Consider the following 19,205-nt stretch of genomic DNA (forward strand, 5'->3'; position numbering starts at 1 on the left):
ATTTTGTAAAACTGAAACGAAACTCTGTACCCAGTAAACACTAACTCCCCATGCCCCTCCCCAAAGCCCCTGGCAACCACCATTCTACTTTCTGTCTCTATGAATTTGGCTGCTCTAGGGACCTTTATGTAAGTGGAATCATACAGTATTTGTCCTTTTGTGTTTGGCTTATTGTACTTAGCATGATGTCCTCAGGGTTCATCCATGTTGTAGCATGTGTCAGAATTTCCTTCCCTTTTAAAGCTGATTAATATTCCGTTGGGCATATGTACCACATTTTGTTTATCCATCCATCTGTTGATGGACACTTGGGTTACTTCTACCTTTTGGCTACTGTGAATGATACTGGCATGAATATGAGTGTGTGCGAGTATCTGTTCAAGTCCCTGCTTTCACTTTTTTGGGTATCTATCTAGAAGTGGAATTTCTAGATCATATAGTAACTGCATGTTTAACTTTTCGAGGAGCCGCCATACTGTTTTCCGTAGCAGACACATTTTCCGTTGAGTTTTGCATCTGTGGTTTTCTCCTCTATGAAGTGGGCATGGTAGTATGACGACCCACCTAGGGTTGCTGTGAGGCTGGAACGAGGTGGTGTCTGTGAAGGTCCCAGCAGGGTGGATGGTACACAGTAGGTGCCCAGTACGTGCTCATCCTCCGCACTTACCTGGGGAGGTGGAGCTCTGTCAGCTCACGGACATGTGGGGTCACCCTCTCTCTCCCGGTGCATCCCTCAGCCATGCAGCCAGCTGACCTTCCACTTCGGGAGTCTCCTGCCCTCAGTCTGTCTTCCTCTTTTTCCCAGGCTGTGGCAGAGCTCCTGCAGACCCTGGATCTGGAGAAGAAGACAGTGGCCGTGGGGCACAGCCAGGTGAGTAGAGCTTCTTCCTTTTGCCGTTCTACCCATGACATCAGGGACACACGTGAGACCTGAGTCTTGTCCTTCCTCAGCATCCACTACTTCTGTGTGTCTCCTTTCTACCAGACAGGGCTGAACACAGGGCTAAGTGATTTCTGCCCTTGTTATGTGACAAGGCTGTTAAGACAAAATGTTATAATGTGGGAGGAAATAACATTGGGGAATATCATTTATTAGAGGTAACACTCCCAGGGACCTCAGTGGTCTGGAGAATTAACATCTGGACTTCAGGTAGGACTTTCGGAACCTCAGAAACACCCATCTTCACTCCGAGCCTTGTAACTTTTGCTTTGCAACCAACTGTAACACAACAGTAGTCCTAGCGGATTAGCAGCAGTAAGTGAAAGGAGAGGGCATGAGAAGAAGGTACATGATTTTAGGGCTGAGAGATGTAGATTTCTCCAAGCTGGTGTTGAGCCAAAAGCCCTTCCAGAAAAGTTGAAACCTTTAGAGAAGAATTTCATGGAGCCCTAATATGCTCATACATCTTGTAAGTTTTCAAGAGGGAACATACAGTGTTTAGGGCTCCCCAAATGATCTGACCCTGGAACCCTCACCCTTTTGTTTTTGTGGAAGACCCATTACCACCTCCCAGAACTAGCGTTCCCTGGGTCATAGTGTGGGGAGTGGGGAACAGAGGTTGGACACTCAGGGACCCAGGAGGAGGGCAGGGGAGTAGGGACAACGTTTCGAAATACAAACTGGAGAGAGAAGAGACCAAGGGACCACCTCCCCACTTAGTTATCTACTGATTGATTAATGGCACCCAGGAAACCTTTGTCAATTAATTGCCTTCCACGTTCAGGTACCGTGTAAAGTGTTGGTGGCATTATTGGCCATTAGAACCTCTCGCAAAGTGAAGCGTGCCGCCCCATCACACCTCTTGCCTCGGAGAGCTCACAGTCATTCACGCTGGTCATTGCCCCCTAGACACGCTAGCCTCTCCCCGCAGGCTTCTTGGTCCTTCTGCAGCCTAGGGTTGAAGCTGTTGGTCTGCTATGGCTCCAACCTGACTGATCTGCTGGGAGCTGCAGCAGCCCTGTGGGCGCGTCCAGTAGAGGAGATAAACCCCTGGGTGACCGGGCCCCCACCCCAAGCCTGGTGCTATGCTAGGCAAATCCATGTATTACTCCTCTTTTCCCCTCACAGTCTCTCCTGAGATAATTACGGTAGCCCTTCTTCACAGACGAGGAAAATGTAGCTCTGGGAAGTCAGCCCCTTTTCCAGGTCCTCTAGGGAGCCAGGAGCACAGCTCCCATGGAAACCTGTACTGGTCCAACCCCCAAGTTCTCTTCGATACGCTGTGGGTTCTATTGTTTATTAATGGAAATATACAGCAAATTCTTTACACACAGGTGTTTATGGTCTTGAATCAGAGGAATTCTTCTTCAGCTCCAGGAACGTCATCCTTCTAGACCAGTGGTTCTCCAAGTGTGGTCCCTAGGCCAGCTGCAGCAGCAGCACCCGAGAGCTTCCCGGAAACAGAAGTCTCAGGTGCCGCCCCAGACCCGCTGATTCGGAAACTCTGGGGATGGAACCCTGCAGTCTGGGTTGTAACATGCCCTGTAGGGGATTCCAGTACATGCTCAAGTTTGAGAACCACTGTTTAGATAAAATTACTTAGTTATTTCATGAATTTCAAAACCAGTCCCTGTGATCCCATCAACTATTGCAGAGCAGGGAAGAAAACAGCAAGATGAAAAGTCGCTATACAGAGTCTCACAGTGGCGAGGCAAGATGTCTACAAGCCAAAAACATCCCCATGATAAAACATTATTATTATTAATACTTGGCATTCACTAAGAAACTGTCCAGAGCAAATCAAGGTCACTGTGTCCTTTGGGAAGCCAGGCAAGGCAATAGACTGAGATCTTTAAGGGCAGATGCAACTCTCACGCTTTGCAGGGTTCGGCACTTAGTAGGTGGGAAGGCTGTGAATAGGGGAAGAGAACAGGCTGACCTGGTCCACACCCAGGCCCCACCACTGCCTAACTGTGTGAATCTTGAGTAAGTGATTTAGCCTCTCTGAGCCTCAGTTCCCGCATCTGTAAAATGGACCCACTGCTCTCTACCTCCCAAGCTGGCTGTGGGAATCAGTAAATTACAGAGGCTGGCTGTCATCACTTGTGGCAGGCATTTGCCAATGGGGTCAGGATGCTTGTCAAACAGGATAGCGTTTTAATGTTTAAAGAATTAAACTCCTCTAATCTGGAAAATTACTAAGAGACGGGTAGCTAATTCCTCAGCAATACCAGAAAGGAGAGCGGTTGCCATATTAGATTTTTAAACCTTGGCTTGCCTAACAGTGGCTCCCAGAGATCCCTTAAAGATAGGGATGTTGGGATGTTACACTCTGCGTGGGCCCGATAAGCAGCTGGACCCCTGAAAAGTGAATAATTTAGATTTTTCTTTGTGATTCTCAGCCCCCGGTACCTTATCGAAGCCTGTGCCGAGGGCCATGACATTTATGAAAAAGGCGGGATTCCACATGCCGTCGGCCTTCTGGTCGGCAGTATGCTCTTAAAAGGAAAAGAAAAAAATCAAGCTAAGATTCTGCAGCGGCGATGACTTATTCCCACTCTGCGTATGGTCGTTTCCAATTATCTTTTTAATGAAAGCCTCATACTTAATAACGGTTTTGGCAGCACTCGCTGCCTTTTGTAATATATGGACTAGCGCTGTCGTCACTTTGATCATTGATTTTTTTTTTATAGCAGCTTTTGGGACTCACTAGCTTGTGAAATTAATACAGTCATTATTGAGGCAATCTGATGGGTAATGAGTCAGTCGTGTCTTTATTTCAATGAGGCTAATTGTCTTGGTAGTCCTGGCTGATAGTGTTCTGTAAAGCGATGGAGGGTTGCAAAACAGAGTTAGCACCGATTGGCTGCGCTAATTTCCATTTTCCCTCTGAGAAAAAGTTTACCGTGGGATTAGCAGAGTGGTCTTCATTACAGAAAATGGGTTTAAGGGAACGGAGAATCGATTGAGACCCTTTGTTCCACCTGGAATCACATTGCATTTCAGCCTCAAACTCCCGGTGTTTGGATCATGTGAGCGAGGAAATGAAGCTTCCTGCCGACATTGAGAACGGGTACAGGGCGTGGACTCGAGGTTCTGGGTTCAAGTCTCAGCTTTGCTGGCCACCAGCTATGTGAACTTGAGTCAGTGACGCAGCTTCCTTAAGTTGACAGATTCCTCGTGGGACTGTTCTGCATATTAAAATGGGACATAGGAGAAAGAGCTTTGGAAAAATGTAGATGCCATGCAAATGTTAATTATATTCAGTGACAATTGTAGTCTCGTCTGGAGTCGGAGAGAGGGAAATAAATCCCGGTGTTACCACCTGCTGGTGGAGGATTGTTGGCACATGCCTTTTTTAGCCTTAGTTTCTGCCTCCATGAAATGGGGGGATTGTTGTAACTACCGTGTAAGATTCTGCATGTAAAGCGCTTTGCCTGCATACCAAACGGTTGGTTCAGATCCAGAACACAGGCGGGCTCCATCAATGGTAGCCATTGATTGATAATGTCATGGATTACTTGACAATATCAGTGATCAAGGTGGAGCTCACCAGTGGCTCCAGAGAAACTGAACACCTTTGGGGCTACAAGCCACATCTGGCAAAGAAACGCACAGGACCGTGCTTAGAAATAAGCGGCACGAAGGCGTCTGAAACGTAACCCTCCCCTGTCACTGACTCATACATATCCCAGCAGCAGAGTGTCTTTCCTTTGCCTCTGGGGAGGCGACACCAACTTTAGTGACCCCACCGCATTGGCCGGAGCAGGCCTGGCCCCAGAGCTTCCGGTTCTCTCTGAAAACCCTCCCGTGTTCCCTGCAGTCTCTTGGGGGCAGCTGCGAGGGTGCCGGGGAGGCAGTGATCACTTTGCTGCAGGGGCCCTCGTCCATTATTGACGCGCCAAGGCCTGGAAACTGTGTTTTCCGCTGTGTTCTGCTCAGTGCCTACACCTCCCGCCGGTGACACCAGCCAGGCCCCATCCCCTCCTGACCAAGGAGGGCTGCCCTCACTTCCCCCACATTCTCTGCCCCTCCCTATAAGGCAGGACCGAGTATTTCTGGGGTGGCGCTTGTCTCATGGCCAACAGCACTTATCAAAAAAGAATGCACACCCAGGACTGACACCAAGCCCATGATTCTGCATATCCTGGGGTGGGGCCTGGGAATGTGCATTGACCACCTTCCCTGGGTGATTCCGGTGCACAGAGACGCTTAGGCAGGTCTGTCCTACCAGTGGTTCTCAAATGAGTGTGTGCATGAATACCCTGGGGATTAAATGAAAATGCCAGTTCTGATTCAGCAGCTCTGGGGTGGGGCCTGAGATGCTGCGTTTCTAACAAACCCCCAGGAGGTGACGATGACCACACTCAGGTGCGTGGACCACACTCTGAGCATCCAGGGACCAGAAGAAGGGAAAGAGGAGGCATCAGGAGACAAGATGCTTTGACCATTTAGACCCCCAGTCAAGGGCAGCTACTGACAGATATTTCGGGTAGATCTAGGAGAACTGGGGTCTGAGCGGCAGCCCCTCCCACTTGAGGCAGTCTGATTCGGTGGCAGCGAAGAAGTCACCTGCAGCCTTCTCTCCTTCCAGGTCTTCCTCAAGGCGGGCGTGGTCTCCAGGCTGGAGAAGCAGCGGGAGAAGCTGGTGTCTCACAGCATCATCTTGTTCCAGGCGGCTTGCAAGGGCTTTCTGTTTCGCCAGGAATTCAAGAAGCTGAAGGTGCGGGGGCCCAAGTGCCTTGTGAACCTGGCAGGGGTGCTGGTTCCTGGAAAAGCACCATCTGTGCTGGTCCGGGGGCTGTCATCCCTGCTTTTCACACTTCCTCTTGTGCATGAATCTCCAGTGGGACGTTAACGTGTGGATCCTGGTCCAGTGGGTCTGGGCTGAGCACGGGGGTCTGCCCGTCTCCCATGATGGTGCCGGGGCTGCTGGTCCGCAGACCCACCCCGAGTGGTCAGACTTCAGTAGACACTTTGTAAGATGATATGATTGTTCTGGGACCCTGACATCAAATCACCACCGATGTGAGCCTTGGTCAGGATATCCACGAGGTTGTCCCAGCCCTCCTGGGTTGGAAATGGTTTCAACCTGTCCCATCTCTGGAGAACTTGGCTTTCATGGGTCAGCAGAGAGCACGTGGGCAGGACCTGGCCACAGAGGCCTTTGGGACCAAATATCAACTAGCGACATGATCGTGGCCACTGTTTCTCGCGGGCAGTGTCAGGGATTTTTGAGGATAGTTTTTGCCTTGCACAGTGACTTCTGAGCCTGATCCCCATGTAAGAGGTGACCCTGTTGTGTTACGTAATGTTTTCTACTCCTTGTATTATTATTATTAGGTGATGCAAGATTAAACTGTGGCCTAATATTGATGCCAGGAGCCTGACTCCATGAAAGGAAGGTTTTTTTTTTTTTTTAAGTTTACCCAATCCCTTCCACTAGGATAAACCCATTTCCTCTACCCCCTTTGCCACCCTCTGCCTCCTTCAGCTGGGCTGGGAAAGGCCCTTCAGTTTCCACTCTCCCTCCCCTGCAGATTCACCGGCTGGCTGCCCAGTGCATCCAGAAGAACGTGGCTGTGTTCCTGGCGGTCAAGGACTGGCCGTGGTGGCAGCTCCTGGGTTCCCTTCGGCCCCTGCTGAGTGCCACCATCGGGGAGGAGCAGCTCCGCGCCAAGGAGGTGGGTCCACGGGGCAGGCAGGGCGCCTCCCCCCGCCCCCCCCCCGGCCCTTAGTGTTTGCATCCAGACCCAGTGCCCCACCCCTCGAAACTCTTCATCTGGGAATGCTCCACCAACAGCCCTCGCTGCCCCCTTGCAGATATCCCTCTGCTCCCTTTGACACAGACCGCCCTGCACCACGTGGCCAGCTCCTCCCTAGGCTAGTGGGTACTGGCCAGAGGCGCCATCACCACCCCGGGGCGTGCAAATGCTCGCTTACTGCTCATCCCCGCGAGACTCAAGGCGAGAGTTTCTGAGTCCTTTATCTTCTTACCTCTCAGGGGGCACTCCCCTTACTCTCCCTTCTACCCCGTTAGCACCCACCTGGTATAGATAACTGCTCTGATTGGTTTCTGGTTTATCCTGCTTGTTGTTCCTTTTTGCAAAAATTAGCAAATACAGGCACTTCTCAGAGATAGTGCAGGTTCAGTTCTAGACCACCGAGATAAAGTGGATATCACAATAAAGTGAGTCACGTGAATTTGGTGGCTTCCCAGAGCCTATAAAAGTTGACACTGTACTTTATTAAGTGTGCAATAGCATTCTGTCTAAAAAAAACAATGTACATACCTTAATTAAAAAATAATGCTGTTGGAAAAAATGCACCAATAGACTTGCTCAACACAGGGTTGCCACCAACCTTCAATTTGTAAAAAAATACGTCTGCAAAGTGCAATAAAGCCCAGCTCAATGAAACAAAGTATGCCTGTATACACACATACACACACACACTGAACTAATGGTTCCTTTCTTTTTTACACAAAAGGTAGCATACTATGTTTACTTCTGCAACTTGCATTTTTCACTTCAAAATATATTTTAAGAATCATGCCATGTCTATTTTTTTGGATTTTCTTTAAAAAAATATTTTGATTGAAATATATTTGACCTGCAACATTGTGAATTTAAGGTGTGCAACATGTTAATGTGATACATTTATATATTGTCACAGAATTCCCATTTTTAAAGAAGTCTTCCTTGTTCTCTTTTCATGGCCACATAATCCTCCTTGGTGTGTGTGTTTCATGGTTCACTCCACCAGCCTGCAGTGGGTGGGCATTTCACTTGCTCCTAATGGTGGTCTTGTAAACCTCGTGCTGACCCACTGGCCAGAAAGTGATAATTGGGGAAGATGAAGAGCTGCGCGCCCGTCTCACTCGGGCGTGCCCAGTCTCGGGGTAAGCAGCGGTCCTGTTCTGAGGATTTGCATTCAGCCCCTAGACCGGGCTGGTGTGGACCAGACTTGCGTGAGCAGAGACATTGATATTCAGAAATGGTCAAAGGAAACATCCCTCGTAGGAACTTAGCATCTGGGTGTCATCACAGATAGGCTGCTGAATTGCCTACTTCATTCCCTGGCCACTCTTTATTGTATACATGGAACCTATACCTCCAGTCCAGAATGGCTTCTGTTAAGGTGTTTGCTTTTCTAGGCGGAGCTTACAGCGCTGAGACAGAAGCTAGAGAAGTCAGAGAGGTCTCGGAATGATCTCCGGCAGAACACAGACCTGCTGGAGAGCAAGGTAGCCCCATCCCTCCTGTGCGGGGTCCCTGTGCGGGGGGAGGTCTGCTGATGGAGAAGATGATGAGGATGAGCCTGGCATTGTGCTAAGTGCCTTCACGCCGCCTCAGAATAACCCTGTGAGGTGTATGCTGTTACTGTCCCCGTTTTACAGAGGAGGAAACGGAGGCTCTGGGATATTAGGTTCCTTCCCCAGGCCACACAATCAGCAAGTATAGAGCTGAGATTCAAGCCCATGTCATTTGGCTCCAAAGGGAAGAATTTCTTAAATAAGTCACAAAAGCACAAATCGCAGGGGGAAAATGATCACTGTGACCCCGGGTAAAGTAATCAACTTCTGATTGTCAGAGCATAAAATAGAGACACACCACATACTTGGAGATGAAATTTGTGACTCATATAACTGACAAAGAGTAACCAGGATATGTAAAGAATTTCCTCAAATCAACTGGAAAAAAGGCAGACACTCCAGTTAAAAAAAATGGGCAAAAATTAGGAATTGGCAGTTCCCAGGAACAAGAGTTTCTGTGATCAGGAATTCAAATGGCCAATAAACTCATGAAAAGATGAGCAACTAACTAGCAATCAGGAAATGTAAATTAACACGACAATAGGTGTCATTTCACGCTTCCAATGGGCAAAATCCAGAAGTCTGATGTAGCCAAGTGCTGACAGGGGTGCGTAGCAGCAGGAACTCATGCTGCTGGTGGGAGTGTAAATTGATCTCATGGCTCTTGAGCAATCTAGCATTATCTCTGAAAGATGAAGCTGCCTGTACCCTGTGGCCCAGCAATTCCACTTCTAGGCACACTTGCAGGAGAATCTCTCTCACCTAAATGAAAGGACAAGAAGCTTATAGCAGCAGCATTTGTCATGTTGAAGAAATGGAAACACCCAAAAGGGAGTCTGTTGACAGAATGGATGAACACATTTTGTTATACTAAAAACTGAGTTACCAAAGTGAAAATGGATAAAGAGGCGGGCAAACTGTGGCCCATAGGGCAAATCCATTCCACCACCTGTTCTTTGTAAAGTTTTATGGGCACACAGCCACGCCCATTCATTTGTGCATAGTCTCTGGCTGCTTTTGTGCTACAAAGGCAGAGTTGAGTAGTTGTGACAGAGACTGTATGACCTTCAGAGATTAAGAATATTTACTATCTGGCTCTTTATAGAAGATGTTTCCTGACCCTTCAACCAGAGATACATGAACCAACATGGACTGCCCTCGAAAACAAAGTGCTGAAGGAAAAGGATTAATTTACAAAAGAATGCCTAAAATATGTTACAGTACATATCAATTTTTAAAATGTGCACAACAATACTATACATTGGGGAATATACCTAAGTCGTTATGGTGTAAAGATATTCATGGGAATAATAATGCCAGATTCTGCGTAGTGGCCGACTCTGGGGGATGGAAGGGACACGTGACTGGGGAAGGTTGGGCTGGGGGAGTGTGTGACTGCAGGCCGGTGTTTTCTCTCTTTGGCTGGGGATTGAGTTCGTGGGCTGGGGATGAAGACATGAACCGGATGGCCCTGCCCCAAGGAGACGATCTCAAATTACAGACCCCTACACGTCTTCATTCTGTATTATGTGGGGCGCAGTCAGTGAGCTGTGGGGAGACGGCGAAAGAGCTCTCCAAGGAAAACTTGCCATCCCACTCAGCTCTCGGGGCCTGGATGAGGGTGAGGAGAGGAAGGCACGTGTCTGGGGCACAGAATTGAAAGGGGCACCAAAAAACTCAGCGAGATAAATAATATTTAATGCAGTATCTTTTTTTTTTTTCAAATTGAACCATCTTTTCCCCTTTATTTATTTATTTATTTATTATTTATGGCTGTGTTGGGTCTTCGTTTCTGTGCGAGGGCTTTCTTTAGTTGCGGCAAGTGGGGACCACTCTTCATCGCCATGCGCGGGCCTCTCACTATCGCGGCCTCTCTTGTTGCGGAGCACAGGCTCCAGACGCGCAGGCACATTAGTTGTGGCTCACGGGCCTAGTTGCTCCGCAGCATGTGGGATCTTCCCAGACCAGGGCTCGAACCCGTGTCCCCTGCATTAGCAGGCAGATTCTCAACCACTGTGCCACCAGGGAAGACCTAATGCAGTATCTTTTAAGAGGTAAATTGCATGCAAAAAATCCAGGATGAGCAGAATATCAGAATTTTAAATAAATGCAGGGTTTGCGGGCCAAGATTAGGGTGAGGCAAGTGACGAACTCTGCACGGTGGGATCCTGTCTTGATTCTTTATTTAAAAGTTTAATATTTTAGTCATCACAGATTTTTGGCATTAATTTTGATTTTCTTAAAGATTGCGTTAACGTTTTTAATTTATCTTGATTTCTGAGGTTTTCGGTGCTCCCTTCAATTTTGCACCCTAGTTGAATGCTTCACTGCCTTTCTTCATGAAACCCTGGGTACCTCACAGGGTTCTGGTGAAGTTCAGATGGAACTTATTTATTCCCTTGTTCATCACATACTATGTCTGAGCATCTCCCATGTGGCAGGCATTCAGCCGGACCCCTTGGATACAGCCAGGGACAAAGCAAAGTCCCTGTCCTCACCAAGTCTCCAGGCCGATAGAGGGAGACAGATCACAAGTAAATAAACATGCAAACTGGTTTCAGATTGTGGAGTGCTGCAGGTATTAAGCAGAGCGAGGTAACGGTGGAGGGAGGTTGAGTGGGGGCCAATATTTCCTGAGTGGTCAGGGAAGGCTTCTGTGGATTGAGATATTTGAATCTAGATCAGAACGATTTGCTGTACCCATCTCTGTGCAGATCTGGAGGAAGGGTAGAAACAGCAAGTGCAAAGGTCCTGAAGCAACATGAGATAAAGCTCAGTCCAGAGCAAAACTAGAGCTTTCTCTACCAGCGAGACTATGATGTTATCATTACTGGTAATATTGCTTGGCTTGGTTGATGGCTAATGGGGACTGTAATTAGATTCACCATCAAGCCAACATAACTCCTCCTTCACCCTACGTTCACAGCCTGAGTTGAGCCTGGCTGGCTCACGTGGGACATGGAATGAAGTTGGGGTGGAGGGGCTGTCTCTTTTCCACCCTTCTCATCCTGCCCGTGACTGTGTCCACTCTCCCCACCAAGGGTTCTCTGTCTGCTTAATCCACACCCACTCCTGTGGTCAGGCAAGAGGCAGGGGCCCCTGGAAGGGAGAGTCACGTCTGCACACAGAGTTAGGAGAAGCTGGGCGGGCGGGGCTGCTGCGCCATGAGCCGGTGCCCCCCTCGCGGACGAGACTGTGAGGCGGAGTGGAAATGACCACTGAGAGTGCCTTACATTCTCCATCGAGGCTCCAGAGGGCCAGCGGCCTGACCTCTCTTGCCGGAAGTAGCCATGAGTAGAGCAGCAGAAGCAAAAAATTGGAGCTCTGTGGGCTGGTGGGGAATATCAGTGACTTCCCGGTAGAAATTCCTTCCCACTGAGCTGACGCTTGATGCGGTCATTCATCTCGAGCTGTCAGGTTGGACTTGGGGGTTTGCGATGTGTCAGCTGCTGGGCAAGACTTGGAGAGAGGGATGCGGTGAGCACCTTTAGCATCTAGAGCTCCAGCTTATGGGACACTGGGAGGAGAGAGGGAGGGAGCCAGGCTTCTGAGACCTGAACCAAGCATAGACATGTCAGCACCTACGGAATATTCTGTCCAGGCTCTTTTTTTTTTTTTCCAGGCTCTTTTTGTCTTTGTATCACACACAGTTGAATGCATGGGGCCTTGAAAAAATAAGACAAAAATTTAAAGCTAAGAAAATCAGAGCAAAGGGAACTAAGATTTGAGAAATATAGAAAACCAGGGAAAGAGTTAGAATATAGACATTTACCATTGGCCTCAGACTCACTCTTACTTCACAGTCTTTGCCTGTGCTCTTCCCTCTGCCTGGAACATTCCTCTCCACCCTCTTCACCTGGTAAATGTCGGGTCATCCCTTCTTACTTAGTTCAGGTGGTGCTTCCTCCAAGAAGCTTTCGTTGACCCTCTAAGGGTGGGTTAGGCCCCCACTATATTCTACCACTGGCCCTGTGCTTCCTTCCCCTCACAGCATTGATTGGTGCAACCTAATCACCTGTGTCCCAGCTAGACTGGGAGAACCCAAGGGCAGGGATGAGTCTTGCTTATCACGTCAGCCTGGCCCCAGGTACAGAATAGACACAGAATGGGTGAGTGGAACCATTAAAAGTGGGCCGAAATTTTGACACTGAGCTTCCTAGCACCAAAGCAAAGAGGAAAACAGGATATTCCATAGACATGTTGTGCCTAGGTTTAACATACACACACGCACCTGTTGCTTGAGAAAAGAGTAACTTTTCAAGGTATTGAGATAATCTAGATATTAGAGAAGTTTCTCCAATGAATCCTCATTAAAAGGGCACCAAGGGTACTATTCACACAGTAAATACAAGAGGGGTCTGTAGGAATGCTTTTGGTAGCATCTCCTTGAAACACAAGCCAAGGGTGTGATGCCAGTGCCATAAAGAGAATTCAGCCAGGAGTCGAAGCAGCACTTTATCTAGGAAGCACATTAAGATGACTGAGTGTTAGGATTTCTTCCTCTTCCTCCTCAAACCCCCCTTTCTGCCGCCTCTTCTTCTTCCTCCTGTTTCTCCTTTCCTCCTGCCTTTTAGACTTTATGTTAAGGTCCAACATACACAAAAGTGCACACATCTTAAGTGTACAGCTTAGTGAATTTTCACAAAGTGGACACACCAATGCAACCAGCACCCAGAGTGTGACACAGGTCACTCCCAGCTTCCCTCAGATTCCCCCCTGGTGCCCCCTTTCAGCCACTACCCTCCACCCGTAACCACCAAACTGACTTCTGACACTATAGATTAGTTTTCTCCCTGTTTTTGCACTTTGCCTAAATTCATCAAAGGTGTGTACTCACTTGTGTCTGGTTTCTTTCATTTGACATCATTTGTGACATTCATCCGCCTCGTCATGGGTGATGGTGGATCACTCCCTCCCTTTGCTGTAGAGTAGTCCATTATGCGCAGAGACCACTCTTAACCCCTTCTACTCTAAAGGAACATTCAGTTGTTTCTGTTTTTCAACTGTAAAGAACAAGCCTGCTGTGAACAGCCTCACACGTGTCTTTTGGTGCACAGGTCATACATTTCTGTTAGGAATACACCTAGGGATGGAATGGCTGGGTTTTAAGTTATTTCTGTGTTCAGTTTTCGTAGATGCTGCCAAACAGCTTGCTACCGTGTTTGTGTCGGTTTGCACTTGCACGTGGCCACAGGTGAGCATTCTGCCTGCTCTACACCCTTACCTGCACTGGGCATTATCTGCCTTTTTCATTTAACGATTTTGGTGGGTGTGCACTTGTACAACATTGTGATTTTAATTTGCACCTTTTCACATGTTTTTGGCTATTTGGTTATCCTCTTTGGCAAAGTGGTCTTTCACATCTTTTCTATTGCTTTTCTTGTTGATTTGTAGCAGTTCTTTATATGCCGTGGATATAAGGTCAGTTGCTCAATGTAAGTAGTACACATGCCTTCCACTCTGTGGCTTGCCTTCTCTGATGCGGTAATTTGAAGTGTTTTCTGAAGCCCTGTGTCTCTTCAGACCCACCAGAGGGTGAGGAGGAGGTCAGAGGGCTCCAGGACTCCCATACCTGCATCCATTACAGTATATGCACTTTTTTGGTTTCATTCTATGTTTTTATCGATTCTCAGATGCACATTATTTTCTCCCTTTGTACATCTCTGGACTCAGGATTCATCTTAACAGTCATTGGCAGCTAACACTAAAAATTGGCCGCATGTTCGTTTCTTACATTCTGTAACGGTGCATCTTACAATCAGTGGCAGCTCAGATTTGGTGGAATGTAGCATGTTGGGGCCCAAGTAAGATTCTATTTGAAGAAAGGGCTCTAATTCCCTTCCCTCCCCACCACCTCCCACCCACGACCTGGGCAAAGCTACTGTTGATTTATATTGGTTGCTTTTGCACTTTAAAGAGCATCGGAATCATCCAGAGGAGCTGTTAACCCTGTAGCTTCCCTGGTCCCATCTCTCAAGGCTTTGACCCAGGAGGGAATCTTGGAGGTGGGGGTCCTTCAGTGCCTCTTCACCAAGCCTTGAGGTGACTCTGACGCGGGAGGGTTGTGCTGTGTTAGAGCAGTGGTGAATGTGTGTCAGAATCCCCGAGAGGACGTGTCAGGATGTAGATCGCTGGATCCCGGCCTTCGAGGTTCTGAGTCGGTGGCTTGGGGTGGCCCTGGAGCTTCTGTGTTTCTAATAAGTTCTCAGGTGATGCTGAACCTGCTGGTCCGGGGATCACACTTTGAGAAACGTTAATACAAAGTATCTCTTGCCACATCTCCTTCCACACGGTTCTCCTTTCTTGGAAGCGACTTTCTGTTGACAGTTGGGGAGCAGACACTCCTTCAGGGCTGTGCCTCCTGAAGACCCCCAGCCCCCTTCACGGCGTCTGCACCCCACCCTCATCTCAGCAGGGGGGAGACAGCCGCAGAACCATGGCTGAAACTTGGTGTTGCCTCATCAGTGGGAACTCCATTTGACGGGGCTTAGTCAAAAGACAACGTTATGGCAAAATGATTTGAGTGCTTCATTTGCGAAGGAGCAGAGAGGAGACGAGGAGCCTCTGAGTCGCTGGCTATAAATCTTCTTCAAGCAGAATCGGCCTGGATGCCAAGTGGGGCTTTTTATTCTCACAAGGAAGCAGCCAGTCTGGTAGGGAGCCCCTGGCAGGCTGCGGGAGCACGTGGCGGTGCGTGAGAGAGGGGTGGTCTCTTCTCTCTCTGGAATGTATCCAGGACCTTATTTACGGCAAAAGACGGAGGCCCACGCGCCCCGATGTCTGGCCTCATGAGCCCAGGAAGTTTCACTTCTGGGTAAGGAATTGCCGAGAGAATCACCGGGATGCAGCGGGGACTGGAGACTCAGGGCAGAAGTGCGTTAGCGCAGCCCTGAGGGAGGTGACTCTGATGGCCGTGACGGTGTCCAGCAGCAGCTGACCTCTAGGAGGGGACAGGAAGTGACTTGCTGGGGGTCACGGGCCTTGACCTCATCCCAGCTCTCCTGACGCCTGGTTCCGTGCTCTGGCACAGCACTCTGCCTCGGTGGGGACGGGATGTGGTAGCCCCTAGTCCCCAGGAGAATAAAGCAGCCTGGTTTCCTACCTGACTCAAGATGTTAGGGTCTCTCGGGCCTTCACTGGGGGCACATGCCGGGGAGGGCATCCCCCCGGCGGACAGCCAGCTGCAGAGGCTCTGCTGACACCGGGTGAGCCTGTTCAAGGATGGCCACGGTGGGGTGAGCCAAAGCCCCACAGAGGAGGGCTCGGCTGGAAAGTCCATTCTGTGCGCCTCTGCTTCCCCAGGTGAAAATGGGGCCCGTCATCTCGTCTCTACCTGCCTTGCAACACAAATGCAGAAGCGGGGCCTGTACGAGGTGGGGATGAGGACAGTGACCTGCCCCGGTGCTCTGGGACAGGAGCGGAGGGTCCATCGGGACGGCTGACCTTGTGCCCTTATTGCTGCGGGATTGTAGGCAGATTCTTCAAGACTCTGAGCCCTTGTGTCACCATGAGTAAGACGGTGACGGTAGTATTACGCGTTCCTCTGTGTAGGGCTGTGTGGGGAGGTGCCTGTAAGGCAGCCATCACACTACCTCTGACGCATCAGCACTGTGACTAATACACAGCTGACATTTTTTACCTTCCCCCCAGCAAACTGAGTTCCTCAAAGATAATGATACATCTCAGCTATTTCTGCACCCCTCCAAGCATTCAGTGGGCGTTGAATGAATGAATGGAATAGTACCGGATTTAGTAATTAAAGTAACATTTAATGAGCAGTGTGTCTGTGCCAGGTGCTGTGATAAATACTTTACCTGCATCATCTCATTTTACCTTCAAATCACACTGTGAGGGAGGTGTTGGTACCCCCACGTCCTAGATGAGGAAAGTGAAGGTTGTCGAGGGGAAGTGATTTGTCTGACATCACACAGCCCGTGAGTAGCAGAGCTGGGATTGAAACCCAGGTCTGGCTGGGATGGAGGAGGAGCATCTACCCAGACTGGGAATGAGCTCAGGGAGGGCTTCTCGGAGGAGGGGTCTTGAAGGATGAGCAGGCCCAGCCAGGCCATGGGGTGGGGAGGCATTCCAGGTGGAGGGCAGAGCAAGGGCAGAGACAGAGAGCGGGGACCTGATCTGGCACCTGCAGTCCTGGCGGTTGGAGTGTCTCATGGAACGAGGGTGATTACGGGGTGGGGGTCAAGCCGTGAAGCTGGGCCGGGTCACAGGGGCCGTGAGAAGCATGTTAGAGAGTTGAACTCCATCCTGAAGGTAGGGGCCGGACCAAAGAACATTCTCAGGATGGGATGTGTGGGTGACAGCATCTGAGGGGTTATTATCTTTTTGGGGGGTGCTAGGGTTCCTTGAAGACCCTTTCTAATGCTCATGAAAGCCCATAACTGTCCCTTCTCCCCCTCAAGGCCAGTCAGTGACGTGTCCATCCCCACATGTCCCGCTCAGGAGATGCCCCTTCTCTCGGCATTCTTAAAGCAGCGGCCCGTCTCCACCGACATTTACTCCTTGGTTCACACACATTTATTTGTTCACTCAGCACACGTTCTTTGAGCCCCCAAGAGGCAGTTTGATGGTGTGGTTAGAAGTGAAGGCTCAGGAGCCAGGCTGCCATAATTCATAGCCCAGCTGTGCCCCTGGCTGCCTGGGTGTCCTTGGCCGCCTGCACCCTGGTGCCTCATCTGCAGCCTGGAGCTGTCAGTACCCGCCTGTCTGCGTTGCCGTGAGGGTTCTGTGGGTTAGCCTGTGCTGGGCACGCCGTCAGCACTGTCTGTGGTGGTGATTGTGACTAAGATATTACTATTACTGTCACTATCACTATTACTGTTACTTACGAGCAGGTGGCGTCCCCAGCTGGGAAGGGAAATACAGTGGTGCCTGCACTGGTGTCTGCCTGCATCTCTGGGGGCCCCCGGAGATTTGTCCTGAGTCATCCGTGATGCCTGGGGCAGCTTTAGGGGCAGGTACCGTGAGACCTGCTTAATCTCCTTGACCAGCAGACAGCGGCCCCCCCACCTCCCGCCGCTGGCCTTGCCATCAGGCTGCCCTTCACCTGTCGATTCATTTTCTCGCCTCTCTCTCTTTTCTCTCTTCTGGTTTTTTTTTCCATTTTCTGTTTTAGCCACTCAGGTTGATGGGGATGGGGGCTTCCCTTCTACGGGGGGTCCACAAGGCTCCCTTTGGCCGTGGCCCTGTGGAGTGGTTGGGGCCCAGGTCTTATCAGGCCGCTGACCCGCACCCGCCGGCTGTTCCACGTCTGCTCCTGGAGGACGACGATTCCTGCTCTGCTGCCCCCAGGGGCCCAGGGGCAGGGGATTGAGTTGCGCAGTGGATGCGGGACAGAGGACCGTCTGGACAGAGGTCCAGCCAGGACCCAGGAGTGAGGCCGCCCCGGCGGACTCCCTCCGAGACTCATCAGCTCTGACTTGAGCACATCATTTCACCTCTCAGTGCCTCTGTTTCTTGTCCTGTGCAAAGACCCTCCTCGTCAGGCGTCTATGCCCAGTGCTCAATAAGCTCATGTCCGTCCTCAGCGGTGGATGAGTGAGCTGTTTCTCATTCGAGGGCTTATTATGAACAAATCCTTTTGGTTAAACTGAAAAGTACAGGAGGAGAGGGAACGGGTGCTGTTTGCTCTCGACGGGAAAGGTGACTTGGGGTCAGAGGGTCCTTGAGTATAAGAGCCCAGGGCAGGGTTGAGCCAAGACACGTGGGCGCCTCACATGTGGTTTTCTTCTCTCCCCAACTCGACAGTGGAGTCTTTGAGGGCAGGGGTGCTTGTATCATGAAGGGCAGGTGACAGTGACAGCCCACGGGACCCCACGTGTGCTCAGCGCTAATGTCCTTCAAATCCCCGTTACCCACTGTTGCCCCAAACTGCGCATGGTGTCAGCATGCAGGATATATTATTTCTGTTTGTGCAAAATGTACAGCAGATTAATTCCTTTCTGTCCCCCCCTCTCTGGCAGGCCCTTGGAGTCATTGTCCCTAAGTAGAAAGAGGGTTTCTGATGATTTGGCTATGTGATGGACCCAGGGAGGTTTCCAGAATAATTTCTGGTTAACTGGTCCTGGAGCAATCTGCAGAGGACCCTTCTGGCTTTGCAGACCAGGCCCTCCCCTCATTAACTTGGCCTTCATTTTGCACTCACCTAATAGCTCTGGGCGTAGTGCCTACCCCTCACCTCAAGGACAAAGCCCCCAGACCCCAAAACGTGTGAAGGGAGAGGGCTTTGTGGGGACAGGGGGAGGCCAGGGGCTACTGTCTCTGTTAAAAGCGGCTGTCGTTTCCCCAGGTTAAAAGGACTGATTGTCCTTTGGTCTCCAGACTTGGGTCTGTGGAACTCAGAATTAATGCATTAAATTAATTTTGTGCTCCCTTTGCTCAGGCCCATTAGCACAAATTAAATTTCATACTAATTGGCTAAGGCAGAGAGAACACAGTTGTATTTGGGATCAGTGCTGATCTCACGGCTGCGGGGCATGTTTCGGGGTGTGGCCTGGGGCGCTCCTGGATTGCACTGGCCTGTAGTCGGCACCCACTGCAAGTGATCATTTTTCCAGCTTGAATGCCTTTGCACATCCCTAGGCAAATCTAACCCGTCTAGAGCCAAGTGAGGCCAAAATTAGGAGGCAATCCTAGCTATTTCTACGGCAGTAATTCTTAAACTTTGTGGTGCTAAAGAATCACCCTGGAGTGTGTTGAAATTCAGATTCCTGGGTCCCACCTCAGAGACTTCGGTTTGGGGGATCTGAGGATCCTGAGATTTGCATTTAAACAACCGTCCGAGGTCACTGCAATGAATACTTTAGAGACAGTGTGAGAAATAGCAAAGGAAGCCCCACCCCCAAAGACAGCCAGGAACAGGGCCAGAGAGCCCTTTCCCCTTTAACTGGTGGTCAGTACTTGGATGTAAGGGACCTGGGTCCACATCTACGCTCT

The 19,205-nt window shown here is 49.9% G+C and overlaps 1 protein-coding gene across 4 annotated transcripts in view; it reads left to right on the plus strand.

The window, feature by feature from the left end:
- The window catches only part of MYO18B (myosin XVIIIB), a 236,605-nt gene that overhangs the window by 99,394 nt on the left and 118,006 nt on the right, over positions 1-19,205 (plus strand). For all 4 annotated transcript variants that reach the window (XM_057525933.1, XM_057525934.1, XM_057525931.1 and 1 more), the window contains 4 exons: positions 806-871; positions 5,535-5,663; positions 6,481-6,624; positions 8,097-8,186. In XM_057525933.1, coding sequence (XP_057381916.1) covers positions 806-871; positions 5,535-5,663; positions 6,481-6,624; positions 8,097-8,186 — 429 coding nt within the window. The remainder of the gene's footprint in view (positions 1-805; positions 872-5,534; positions 5,664-6,480; positions 6,625-8,096; positions 8,187-19,205) is intronic.

This window comes from Balaenoptera acutorostrata, chromosome 13 (genome assembly GCF_949987535.1).
Source record: "Balaenoptera acutorostrata chromosome 13, mBalAcu1.1, whole genome shotgun sequence".
NCBI lineage: Eukaryota > Metazoa > Chordata > Mammalia > Artiodactyla > Balaenopteridae > Balaenoptera > Balaenoptera acutorostrata.